At 42.4% G+C, this 14501-nt stretch overlaps 1 protein-coding gene across 1 annotated transcript in view; it reads left to right on the plus strand.

The window, feature by feature from the left end:
* SLC38A11 (solute carrier family 38 member 11) overlaps positions 1-14501 on the plus strand; it is a 54532-nt gene that overhangs the window by 24462 nt on the left and 15569 nt on the right. Inside the window, exons 6-8 of the mRNA XM_073645680.1 lie at positions 420-490; positions 2791-2952; positions 11044-11156. Coding sequence (XP_073501781.1) covers positions 420-490; positions 2791-2952; positions 11044-11156 — 346 coding nt within the window. The remainder of the gene's footprint in view (positions 1-419; positions 491-2790; positions 2953-11043; positions 11157-14501) is intronic.

Here is a 14501-nt window from a genome sequence, read left to right on the forward strand (position 1 = left end):
ATTATGCCCCCCATAAGGTTATAAGACCTTTATAGGGCATTTCAATATTTAAATTTTTTTTTTTTACCCTATTTTCCCTGTAACTGGGGATGGTATGTTAGCCTCACATACAGTGGAAATGCAGCCTCCTGTCTGCACAGCATAGCTGACTGGGTCTCCTAGGACTCAGTAGTTCCTGCTACCTTCCTGCACCCAGCGATAACATGCTTTCAGCGCTTCCTATTAAGCACTTGTTCAGCGTTGTGTATACAGCAACCAGAAAGGCAGATATGTGCTATCCTTTAAATTTTGTCTTAAATGAACAATTTTATAAGTATATAATAAACAAGAAAATAAATATTTTATCCGACTTAAAAAGTAGCATGGTTTATATTTTATGCCAGCGCTATAATAACCTAATATTATTACTTGTATTATAGACCACGTACTGAAGACGCCTGGGTGTTTGCAAAGTGGAATGCAGTGCAAGCAGTCGGAGTCATGTCTTTTGGTAAATATTCATATTTTTTTATAAATGAGGTTCACTTAAAGTGTAATTTAACATTAAACACTCTCTGACTACCGAATTGTGAATCCTCAAATTGCCCACAATGCACGCTGTGAGGATTTGCTGGCTCCGGGAGTGGGGAGTCATGTGATCGCAAGTATGCAGTTTGCATACCTCCGGTCACAATCCAACTAGATTGTGTCTGGTCTTGCTCAATATACTTGCGTTTAGCCAGGTCACGCATGTGTAGTTGGCACAGGATCGCATGTATGCAAATCTCATACATGCAGTCACGCACCCGCCGCTCCCGGCACCAGAAAATCCTCATAGCACACAGTGTGCGCAATGTGATTATTCACAAGTCTGAAGTCACATAGAGTGACTGCAGATTTGTAGCCTAAGGCTAAGGTTACACTGCACACTACTGCATCCCACGACAATCCAGTCCACTATTACGGGAGATTCTGTCTTTCCCTGTGAGGGTCATACATGTCGAAGTTACGACTTCTTAGGTAACGTTATGTAACAGACTGCTTACGACAGCTACTGTCGGCTCCCAACCGAATAATGAGGACCCCACTCCTTGAGGTACAGCGATAAGACTCCTCACCAGCATCTTCAAAGTCCGCTTCTCTCTCTAAGAGAATTCCTGTTCTAATATGGTGACTATAACTTCCTTCCAATTCACACAATTGGGCCCTTGGTCACCGTAGATAACAGTTCACTATTGTCCTGCCGATACACTTTTTTTCGTGTCCAGTCTCCTCTGCGTGAGCTGTCTACTTTCCCTGAGGCAAAACTCCATACCCTTTATGTAGGCTTTGCGGCCTGGGCTCCAATCTGTCAGGGTCACACTATGTTTCCTCGGTCCTTAGGACGTATTATCTGATGCCCTTTGTCATCTTCCATGTCTTCTGCATCACACACTTAGCTTGTCAGACCTTAGGTCTGTTCTACTACACATTCTGCCCTATGTGACCACTTCCAGGAAGTAGACCTCTGTCTTCCCATATATCCCTTCCCATTCTGGGCTAGTCCCAACTATTAACTCTTCTGTTTACCAACTGTGTGCATGCAAACTTCTAAACAGACAAAATCACATTCAAACGCTGCAAGGCACCAGATCACAACCCAATATCTTCATAGGAGGTTGCGGGCAACACCACCACTTCCTTACAGTAGAATTAAATGACCCTATCACGTATGGCATGTCCCCATGACACCTTTGTTTTGTGACTTGATGATTGAAATTTAAGGGACTTTTTAAAAAAAAACACCAGTGGTACTGTATGGCCACAACAACATCAGAAACACCATGAGAAAAACATGCAAACCGAGCTTGAAATGCATACAGTTTTACTGCGGTTTTACCATGTTTTTTTTTTATAAAAGGAAGGAGTGAAATCTAATTAAATCAGTGATGTTTAATAGACTTGGGCATGAGCAGTCTAAAGAGCACTTGTACGTTCTTTGTGGAAATCAATGACAGAGCCCAGATGTGTCCAATGTGTTCCTCTCATGTATCTATGACAAAGTGGAAAATATTTTTGATGTTATTTCTACCTTAAAGGGAACCTGTCATGTAAAACAACGCCATAAACCTGCAGATATGGGGTTAGTTTGCAAGTTAATAGCATTCTGAGCCTGCCCGGCACCAGCATTTAGACCCCCGCTGCCGGGAGACTTTATTCCCCCCCAGCAGTGTTCGGGTTTCAATCATGGGGGTAGAACCGGCGCAGGTTCAGTCACCGCTCTGTGTATAAAGATTGGCCCCCCGTACTGACTGACAGCTTGCTCAGCATTAGGGCCGGCTGTCAGTCAGTGCCGGGGGGAGCAGTTACAGCCGTCGCTCTCTATACACAGAGCAGTGACTGAAACCTGAACATTGACGGAGGGGAATAAAGTTAATTTCCTCCTGGAAGCGGGGGTCTAAGTGCTGGTGCCGGACAGGGTCAGAATGCTATTAACCTCCAGATTAACCCCTTATCTGCACATTAATAGCATTGTTTGACATGACAGTTTCCCTTTAAACCTTTGTAGAAGAAACATAGAACAACATGTACCACACCAGCTGTGTTTCTTATTGCACCTCTACTCTGTTTACTTCAATGGGACTGAGTTGCAAAATCAGACATAGCCTAGGAATTAGAGAGGTGAAGATTTTGGAAAAAGAATGCATACATATTATTATTAATTATTATTATTATTATTATTATATATTTGTTTTTTTGTGTTGCTTCTTATAAATTCTGCACTCTGACATGTGGAATGGATCAGTGATTCCCTATTTCATTCTTTTTCAGTGTTCATGTGCCACCATGCTTGTTTTTTAATTTATGGATCACTTGAAAAAGGAACTGTCAGAAATTGGTCCAACATTACCCATATCTCCATGATAATCTCATTAATTATCAGTATCCAGTACTCAGTTTTTGGATATGTGTCTTTCACAGGGTTTACACAAGGTAAAGTATAGCGACAAAGGATTTTTCCAACTCATGTCCATTGACAAAATCTGACCATTACACCGATTGGAAAAGTAGTGTCGGCTATGTGGGGGGCTCAGATCTCTAGGACTTCAATTATAGCTCTTAAACCCACTTCTTGACTACAGAACAGGATGAATATGCAATGTCACTCTCCATAAGGGTAAATGGGAGTGTCAGAAACAATCGCCCTACTTAACATAGCTATTGGGAGAGCAATGTAAGCAGTCACTCCTTGGCCAAAGAGCAATTTTAAAGAGGACCTTTCATTGGATTTTTTTAATTTAAACTGAGTACCCCCTCCAATTGCCGCTGTTCCATTGATTCTGGAATGGTTTTTATTTTTCCTCTATGCCCCTCTGATCCAAAGTTATACCCCCTGGTAATAATTGTGTAAATTTTCCCTTTAATAAACTGGGCGTATACCACAGAACTTCTATGTGGGAGTGGCCATTTCTTGATTGGCTGGTATCAGAGGAAAAAAAGCAAACGCCCACAAAGAAGTTCTGTGGTACACAGATTGGTTGAAGGGAAAATTTACCTCATTATTACTTGGGGGGGCATAACTTTGGAATGGAGGGGCACAGAAAAAAAAGAAAAACTGTTCCAGAATCAATGGAACAGGGAAAATTGGATGAGTAATTCAATCTAAATTTAAGAATCAAATGCTAGATCCTCTTTAAATGGAACATGGACATGTCAGCAAAAAAAACAAAAAAAAATGGTGTATACCTGCAGCCATAGCAATAATCTACTGATAAACACTGTGGCTTTCTAACTGAGAAAATGAGGTTACATTCTCCCTGCTCTCCCTGCAGCAGCTCGTTTTCATCCATTATGAGATCTAACATTTAGCGTTCAAAAGCCTGAAAAATTCGGAAAACAAACCCAATGTCATTTGAAATGTTGTTATTTAAGCTCAGCTTTCCTGGAAACGAAAATGATTGAAATATTGCACAGTGTAAAAAACATAAAATGTTCAGACTTTTTCACTTATGTGAACTAAATCATTAACAAATCTGATATTTTAGTCTTTTTCAATGTAGGATCTTCTTACTGGATATCATTTTAATTAACTGGAAACTTTCTTACTCCAGCACAAAGATTCCCTTACAGTCATTTAATCCGTCATGCAGAAAAATGAGAATACTTTCATGGAAAACATGAAAATATTTTTCCATATAATGTTGGATTCAGACTTGCTGATGTGCGATTTCCAATGCAAATTTTCTATGTAAAAAAGGAGACCATTATATTATTAACTCCCAACTTTCTATGTTCCACCCTGAACTTTCAACACTTTCCTATAAACGGGAAGAGAGAAAAGCAGCGGTGCTAATAATGAATGTTCTGTAAATTTCTTAGGAGCAGGGCTGAAAAATGCTTTTTCATATTTCATTTTCCAAATTTGTAGGGTAACAAAATACTGTCATAGCGAGGTCTCAGGTAACCAGAGGTTATCATCTATCCACAGGATGGGTGATTATACAGTGGTGGCCAAAAGTATTGGCACCCCTGCAATTCTGTCAGATAATACTCAGTTTATTCCTGAAAATGACTGCAATCACAAATTCTTTGGTCTTATTATCTTCATTTAATTTGCTTGCAAGGAAAAATACAAAAGAGAATGAAGCAAAAATCAAATCATTGATCATTTCACACAAAACTCCAAAAATGGGCCAGACAAAAGTATTGGCACCCTCAGCCTAATACTTGGTTGCACAACCTTTAGCCAAAATAACTGCGAACAACCGCTTCCGGTAACCATCAATGAGTTTCTTACAATGCTCTGCTGGAATTGTAGACCATTCTTCTTTGGCAAACTGCTCCAGGTCCCTGATATTTGAAGGGTGCCTTCTCCAAACTGCCATTTTGAGATCTCTCCACAGGTTTTCTATGGGATTCAGGTCTGGACTCATTGCTGGCCACCTTAGAAGTCTCCAGTGCTTTCTCTCAAACCATTTTATAGTGCTTTTGGAAGTGTGTTTTGGGTCATTGTCCTGCTGGAAGACCCATGACCTCTGAGGGAGACCCAGCTTTCTCATACTGGGCCCTAAATTATGCTGCAAAATTTGTTGGTAGTCTTCAGACTTCATAATGCCATGCACACGGTCAAGCAGTCCAGTACCAGAGGCAGCAAAGCAACCCCAAAACATCAGGGAACCTCCGCCATGTTTGACTGTAGGGACCGTGTTCTTTTCTTTGAATGCCTCTTTTTTTTTCCTGTACACTCTATGATGATGCTTTTTCCCAAAAAGCTCTCCTTTTGTCTCATCTGACCAGAGAACATTCTTCCAAAACGTTTTAGGCTTTCTCAGGTAAGTTTTCGCAAACTCTAGCCTGGCTTTTTATGTCTCAGGGTAAGAAGTGGGGTCTTCCTGGGTATCCTACCATGCAGTCCCTTTTCATTCAGACGCCGACGGATAGTACGGGTTGACACTGTTGTACCCTTGGACGGCAGGGCAGCTTGAACTTGTTTGGATGTTAGTCGAGGTTCTTTATCCACCATCCGCACAATCTTGCGTTGAAATCTCTCGTCAATTTTTCTTTTCCGTCCACATCTAGGGAGGTTAGCCACAGTGCCATGGGCTTTAAACTTCTTGATGACACTGCGCACGGAAGACACAGGAACATTCAGGTCTTTGGAGATGGACTTGTAGCCTTGAAATTGCTCATGCTTCCTCACAATTTGGTTTCTCAAGTCATCAGACAGTTCTTTGGTCTTCTTTCTTTCTCCATGCTCAATGTGGTACACAAAAGGACACAGGACAGAGGTTGAGTCAACTTTAATCCATGTTAACTGGCTGTAAGTGTGATTTAGTTATTGCCAACACCTGTTAGGTGCCACAGGTAAGTTACAGGTGCTGTTAATTACACGAATTAGAGAAGCATCACATGATTTTTCAAACAGTGCTAATACTTTTGTCCACCCCCTTTTTTAGGTTTGGTGTGGAATTATATCCAATTTGGCTTTAGGACAATTCTTTTTGTATTTTTTCATTGAAGACAAATTAAATGAAGATAATAAGACCAAAGAATTTGTGATTGCAATCATTTTCAGGAAGAAACTGAGTATTATCTGACAGAATTGCAGGGGTGCCAATACTTTTGGCCACCACTGTAACTCCTAGAGAGGTGAGGGTCAAGATTGCCAATTGTCCAGAAATTCCTGCACGGTCCGTAAACATAAATAGATAGATATGAGATAGATAGATAAATAGATAGATAGGCATGTAAAAGTTTGGGCACCCCTGGTCAAAATGACTGTTATTGTGAACAGTTAAGCAAGCTGAAGATTAAATAATCTCTAAAAGGCCTAAAGTTACAGATGACACTATTTCTTTGTATTTTAGACAAAAAAACTAATTATTTCATCTTTTAGATTTTAAAAATTACAAAAAGGAAAATTTGTTGATGCAAAAGTTTGGGCACCCTGCATGGTTAGTACCTAGTAGCACCCCCTTTTGAAAGAATCACAGATTGTAAACGCTTTTTGCAGCCAGCCAAGGGTCTTTCAATTCTTGTTCGAGGGATTTTCATCCATTCTTCCTTGGAAAATTCATCCAGTTCTGTGAGATCCCTGGGGTGTCTTGCATGCACTGCTATTTCGAGGTCTAGCCACAGATTTTCAATGATGTTCAGATCAGGGGACTGTGAAGGCCATTGTAAAACCTTCAGCTTGCACCTTTTGAGGTCGTCTATTGTAGATTGTGATGTGTGTTTATGATCATTATCCATTTCTAGAAGCCATCCTCTTTTCAACTTCAGCTTTTTTTGCAGATGGTATTATGTTTGTATCAAGAATTTGTTGAAATTTCATTGAATCCATTCTTCCCTCTTCCCGTGAAATGTTCCCCGTGCCATTGGCTGTAACACAACCCCAAAGCTTGATTTATCCACCCCCATGCTTAATAGTTGGTGAGATGTTCTTTTCCTGAAATTCTGTGCCCTCTTTTCTCCACACATACCTTTGATCATTGTGGCCATAGAGTTCTATTTTAACCTCATCGAGCCACAGAACTTGTTTCCAAAATGCATTACGCTTGTTTAGATGTTCTATTGCATACGACTGACGCTGAATTTTATAATGAGGATGCAGGAGAGGTTTTCTTGTGATGACTCTTCCATGAAGGCCATATTTGTGCAGGTGTCTCTGAACAGTAAAACAATGTACCACAACTCCAGAGTTTGCTAAATTTTTCTGAAGGTCTTTTGCAGTCAAGCGGTGATTCTGATTTGCCTTTCTAGCAATCCTACGAGCAGCTGTCACTGAAATTTTGCTTGGTCTTCCAGACCTTATCTTAACCTCCTCTGTTCCTGTTAACTGCCATTTTTTAATTACATTTCGAACTGAGGAATGGGCAACTTGAAGACGCTTTGCCATCTTCTTATAACCATCTCCTGCTTTGTAGGCCTCCACCATTTTCATTTTCAGAGTGCTAGGCAGCTGCTTAGAAGAACCCAAGGCTGCTATTTTTGGCATAAGGTTAGATAGAGTAGGCTGGGTTTTTATAAAGATGGGAAATTTGCATAACCCAGCCTTTCCTAACGATGATAGTGAACAATCCATAACTGTAACAGGCTAATTAAGATCTGAAACCTTGGTCAAAGTTATCTGAGCACAAAAATCTCCAAGGGTGCCCAAAATGTTGCATTGGCCCATTTTCCTTTTTGTAATTTTTAAAATGAAAAAAATTACTATATACACTGCTCAAAAAAATAAAGTGAACACTCAAATAAAACATCCTAGATCTGAATGAATGAATGAAATATTCTCATTGTATACTTTGTTCTGTACAAAGTTGAATGTGCTGACAACAAAACACTGGTGGATGGAGCGAGACCTGATGTTCCAGATGTGCTCAATTGGATTCAGGTCTGGGGAACGGGCGGGCCAGTGCATAGCTTCAATGCCTTCATCTTGCAGAAACTGCTGACACACTCCAGCCACATGAGGTCTGGCATTGTCCTGCATTAGGAGGAACCCAGGGCCAACCGCACCAGCATATGGTCTCACAAGGGGTCTGAGGATCTCATCTTGGTACCTAATCGCAGTCAGGCTACCTCTGGCGAGCACATGGAGGGCTGTGCGGCCCTCCAAAGAAATACCACCCCACACCATTACTGACCAACTGCCAAACCGGTCATGCTGAAGGATGTTTCAGGCTGCAGATCGCTATCCACGGTGTTTCCAGACTCTGTCACGTCTGTCACATGTGCTCAGTGTGAACCTGCTTTCATCTGTGAAGAGCACAGGGCGCCAGTGGCGACTTTGCCAATCCTGGTGTTCTGTGGCAAATGGCAAGCGTCCTGCACGGTGTTGGGCTGTGAGCACAACCCCCATCTGTGGACTTCGGGCCCTCATACCACCCTCATGGAGTCGGTTTCTAACCGTTTGTGCAGACACATGCACATTTGTGGCCTGCTAGAGGTCATTTTGCAGGGCTCTGGCAGTGCTCCTCCTGTTCCTCCTTGCACAAAGGAGGAGGTAATGGTCCTGCTGCTGGGTTGTTGTCCTCCTATGGCTCCCTCCACATCTCCTGGTATCTGCTCCATGCTCTGGACACTGTGCTGACAGACACAGCTACCCTTCTTGCCACAGCTTGCACTGATGTGCCATCCTGGATGAACTGCACTACCTGAGCAACTTCTGTGGGTTGTACTGTAGACTCCACCTCATGCTACTGTACGTCTAGGGGTGAGAGCAATGGCAAAATGAAAAAGTGACCAAAACAACAGCCAAAAAGGATGAGAACAGAGAAATGGTCTGTGGTCACCACCTGCAGAACCACTCCTTTATAGGTGGTATCTTGCTAATTGCCTATCATTTCTACCAGTTGTCTGTTCCATTTGCACAACATCAGGAGAAATTGATTCACAATCAGTGTTGCTTCATAACTGGACAGGTAGATTTCACAGAAGTGTTATTGATTTGGAGTTACATTGTGTTGTTTAAGTGTTCCCTTTATTTTTTTTGAGAAGTGTATATATATATATATATATATATATATATATATATATATATATATAAAATTTCTTTTTTGACTAACATACAAAGGAAATGTGTCATCTTTAACTTTAGGCCTTTTAGAGATCATTTCATCTTCAACTTTCTTAACTGTTCACAAGAACAGTAATTTTGACCAGGGGTGCCCGAACTTTTACATGCCACTGTAGATAGACATGATAGATAGATTATTATTTATAGATAAATACATAACTTGATACATAATGTGCTGTATAAATACAGTTATATGAAAAAGTTTGGGCACCCCTATTAATCTTAAGCTTAATATTTTATAAAAATTGGTGTTTTTGCAACAGCTATTTCAGTTTGATATATGTAATAACTGTTGGACACAGTAATGTTTCTGCCTTGAAATGAGGTTTATTGTACTAACAGAAAATGTGCAATCTGCATTCAAACAAAATTTGACAGGTGCATAAGTATGGGCACCTCACCAGAAAAGTGACATTAATATTTAGTAGATCCTCCTTTTGCAAAAATAACAGCCTCTAGTCGCTTCCTGTAGCTTTTAATGAGTTCCTGGATCCTGGATGAAGGTATTTTTGACCATTACTCTTTACAAAACAATTCCAGTTCAGTTAAGTTTGATGGTCGCCGAGCATGGACAGCCCTCTTCAAATGATCCCACAGACGTTCAATGATATTCAGGTCTGGGGACTGGGATGGCCATTCCAGAACATTGTAATTGTTCCTCTGCATGAATGCCTGAGTAGATTTGGAGCGGTGTTTTGGAACATTGTCTTGCTGAAAGATCCATCCCCTGCGTAACTTCAACTTTGTCACTGATTCTTGAACATTATTGTCAAGAATCTGCTGATACTGAGTGGAATCCATGCGCCCCTCAACTTTAACAAGATTCCTGTTGCCGGCATTGGCCACACAGCCCCAAAGCATGATGGAACCTCCACCAAATTTTACTGTGGGTAGCAAGTGTTTTTCTTGGAATGCTGTGTTTTTTTGCCGCCATGCATAACGCCTTTTTGTATGACCAAACAACTCAATCTTGGTTTCATCAGTCCACAGGACCTTCTTCCAAAAAGAAATTGGCTTCTCCAAATGTGCTTTTGCATTCCTCAGCAGACTCTGTTTGTGGCGTGCTTGCAGAAACGGCTTCTTTCGCATCACTCTCCCATACAGCTTCTCCTTGTGTAAAGTGCATTGTATAGTTGACCGATGCACAGTGACACCATCTGGAGCAAGTTGATGCTGCAGCTCTCTGGAGGTCTGAGGATTGTCCTTGACTGATCTCACCATTCTTCTCCTCTGCCTTTCTGATGTTTTTCTTGGCCTGCCACTTCTGGCCTTAACAAGAACTGTCCCTGTGTTCTTCCATTTCCTTACTATGTTCCTCACAGGGGAAACTGACAGGTTAAATCTCTGAGACAGCTTTTTGTATACTTCCCCTGAACAACTATGTTGAATAATCTTTGTTTTCAGATCATTTGACAGTTGTTTTGAGGAGCCCATGATGCCACTCTTCAGAGGAGATTCAAACAGGAGAACAACTTGCAAGTGGCCACTTTAAGTAGCTTTTCTCATGATTGCATACACCTGGCTATGAAGTTCAAAGCTCAATGAGGTTACAAAACCAAAACAAGTGCTTTAGTAAGTCAGTAAAAAGTAGGTAGGAGTATTTAAAACAAGAAAATGATAAGGGTGCCCATACTTATGCACCTGTCAAATTTTGTTTGAATGCAGATTGCACATTTTCTGTTAGTACAATAAACCTCATTTCAAGGCAGAAACATTACTGTGTCCAACAGTTATTACATATATCAAACTGAAATAGCTGTTTCAAAAACACCAATTTTTATAAAACATTAAGCTTAAGATTAATAGGGGTGCCCAAACTTTTTCATATAACTGTAGATTAGTAAATGATAGATAAGATTATAGATAAATAGAATGGTTTTATATATATAGGTGATGGAAAAATAGATAAATGGATGGATTATATATAGATAATGTAAAACATTTATTATATATAAACCCACTATCAGCTACTGTGTTCACATGTTCTTAAAATCACCTTTCCTTTGCAGGAGACTTGTTTGAAAATTATTGTAAGGATGATAATCTGGCCACCGCTGGAAGATTTTTCTACTCAATGACAATAATCCTCACTTACCCCATGGAATGTTTTGTTGCTAGAGAGGTAAGGTGAAAGGGTTAAAATAAGGGTGTAAAGTGCAAGAGGAACAACGATAGATTGTACAATATAAAAAAATCCGGATTTTGAGAACAGTGCTCACAAATGAACAGCAGATGGTGCTGCTCTTCCAAATCTTTTTTTTTTCACAGGGTACGAAAGCTTCACATTAGGGAACATCCAGCAAATTTCCAAAATTGTTGTTTACATTTGTGATGAAGGCAAAGTGATGAACACAATACAAAGCAGACCTTTAAAAATGTATTCCCTATAGGCTGGGTCATACAAAGAAATAATGGATCCCATAGAAAGAATTCTAATAAGCCTCCCTCCTAAAAAAAAAGGAGGTGCATCTCACTAAATTAGAATATCATCAAAAAGTTAATTTATTTCAGTTCTTCAATTCAAAAAGTGAAACTCCTATATTATATAGAGTCATTACACATAGAGTGATCTATTTCAAGTGTTTATTTCTGTTAATGTTGATGATTATGGCTTACAGCCAATGAAAACACAAAAGTCATTATCTCAGTAAATTAGAATACTTCATAACAACAGCTTGAATAATGTTTTTAAAATCCGAAATGTTGACCTACTGAAATGTATGTGCAGTAAATGCACTCAATACTTGGCCGAGCTCATGGACGTATTCAGGATCAAAACTAGGGGGCGGGGGGGGCAAGCCATGGTCACAGATACCGAAGAGAAATATATATATATATATATATATATATATATATATATATATATATATAGTACAATGCAAAGATTTCACTTCTTACATTACATGAGTGTTATCTTTTGTAAATTCCACAATAGCTCAGAAACCGGCGAATCGCTCCACACAGTATACTGGCCCCCATAAAATGCCCCATACAGGATACTGGTCCCCATATAACGCCCCATACAGGATACTGGTCCCCATATAACGCTCCATACAGGATACTGGCCCCCATATAATGCTCCATGCAGGATACTGGCCCCCATATAACGCTCCATGCAGAATACTGGCCCCCATATAACGCTCCATGCAGGATACTGGCCCCCATATAACGCTCCATGCAGGATACTGGCCCCCATATAACGCTCTATGCAGGATACTGGCCCCCATATAACGCTCCATCCTGGATACTGGCCCCCATATAACGCTCCATGCAGGATACTGGCCCCCATATAACGCTCCATGCAGGATACTGGCCCCCATATAACGCTCTATGCAGGATACTGGCCCCCATATAACGCTCCATCCTGGATACTGGCCCCCATATAACGCTCCATGCAGGATACTGGCCCCCATATAACGCTCCATACAGAATACTGGCCCCTCATATAACACTCCATGCAGGCTGTTCCCCACACATAATGCCTCATGCAGGCTGTTCCCCCCCACATAATGCCCCACGCAGGCTGTTCCCCCCACATAATGCCCCATGCAGGCTGTTCCCCCCCACATAATGCCCCATGTAGGATGTCACCCCCCCCTTATAATGCCACATGCAGGATGACACCCCTCCCTCCTTATAATGCCCCATGCAGGATGTCACACACCAGCCCTCCCTTATAATGCCCCATGCAGGATGTCACCTCTCCCCCCCTTCCTTATAATGCCCCATGCAGAATGTCACACACACCCCCTCCCTTATAATGCCCCATGCAGAATGTCACACCCCCCTCCCTTATAATGCCTCATGCAGGATGTCACACCCCCCCTCCCTTATACTGCTCCATGCAGGATGTCACCCTCCCCCTTATAATGCCCCATGCAGGATGTCACCCACCCCTCCCTTATAATGCCCTATGCAGGATGTCACACACCCCTTATAATGCCCCATGCAGGATGTCACCCCCCCCCCTTATAATGCCCCATGCAGGATGTCACACACACCCCCTCCCTTATAATGCCCCATGCAGGATGTCACACCCCCCTCCCTTATAATGCCCCATGCAGGATGTCACACACACCCCCCTCCCTTATAATGCCCCATGCAGGATGTCTCCCCCCTCCCTTATAATGCCCCATGCAGGTTGTCACCCCCCTTATAATGCCCCATGCAGGATGTCACCCCCCCTTATAATGCCCCATGCAGGATGTCACCCCCCCTCCCTTATAATGCCCCATGCAGGATGTCATACACCCCCCTCCCTTATACTGTCCCATGCAGGATGTCACACACCCCCACCTCACCCTCTCCCTTATACTGCCACAGGCCTCCATACAATAAAAAAAAAATCAAATACTCACCTCACGTCTCACCTACTGCATCCGCTGCTCTGGACTCCAGCGTCGCCGCAGTCTTCCCACTCTGCGCTGTGACGGCTCAGGAGAGAGCGCGGTGTAAAGACGTCACCGCACCCTCTGACCTGAGACGTCACAGTGCAGCAGCCGCGGAGGATGCAGGAGCTGCTGTGGAGGCACGGGGAGGGGTAAGTATGTGCCGGGTGCCCTGGGGCCCTGAGCAAGCGTGGGGAAGGGAGCGGGCGCTGACGGTGAGGGGCCCACCGCCTGCTCAGTGCCCCGGCATTTGCTCGGGTGCTGACGCCGGCCCTGGTGTGCGGCGTGCGGCCCCCATGGTGGGTACGCCCATGGTCGGGCTCCATTTGCATCAATTACTGCATCAATGCGGCAATGTGGCATGGAGGCGATCAGCCTGTGGCACTGCTGAGGTGTTATGGAAGCCCAGGTTGCTTTGATAGCAGCCTTCATTTCGTCTGCATTGCTTGGTCTGGTGTCTCATCTTCCTCTTGACAATACCCCATAGATTCTCTATAATAGATTCTCTATGGGGTTAAGGTCAGGTGAGTTTGCTGCCAATCAAGCATAGTGATACTGTTGTGTGTAAACCAGGTATTGGTACTTTTGGCAGTGTGGACATGTGCCAAGTCCTGCTGGAGAATGACATTTCCATCTCCAAAAAGCTTGTCGGCAGAGGGAAGCATGAAGTGCTCTAAAATGTCCTGGTAGACTGCTGCGCTGACTTTGGTCTTGATAAAACACAGTGGACCTACACCAGCAGATGACATGGCTCCCCAAACCATCACTGATTGTGGAAACTTCACACTAGACCTCCAGCAGCTTGGATTGTGGCCTCTCCACTCTTCCTCCAGACTCTGGGACCTTGATTTCCAAATGAAAATTGGAACTCTGGGACCTCGTGGAGTGTGTCAATGACTGCCTTCTGGACATCTGTCAAGTTAGCAGTCTTCCCCATGATTGTGGAGCCTACTGAAACAGACTAAGGGACCCTTTTAAATGCTTAGGAAGCCTTTGCAGGTGTTTTTTGTTAATTATTTTAATTTGCTGAGATAATGACTTTTGGGTTTTTTCATTGGCTGTAAGCCATAATCATCAAC

This window comes from Phyllobates terribilis, unplaced genomic scaffold (genome assembly GCF_046119375.1).
Source record: "Phyllobates terribilis strain yellow unplaced genomic scaffold, ASM4611937v1 Scaffold_9__5_contigs__length_417890890, whole genome shotgun sequence".
In the NCBI taxonomy this organism is placed as follows: domain Eukaryota; kingdom Metazoa; phylum Chordata; class Amphibia; order Anura; family Dendrobatidae; genus Phyllobates; species Phyllobates terribilis.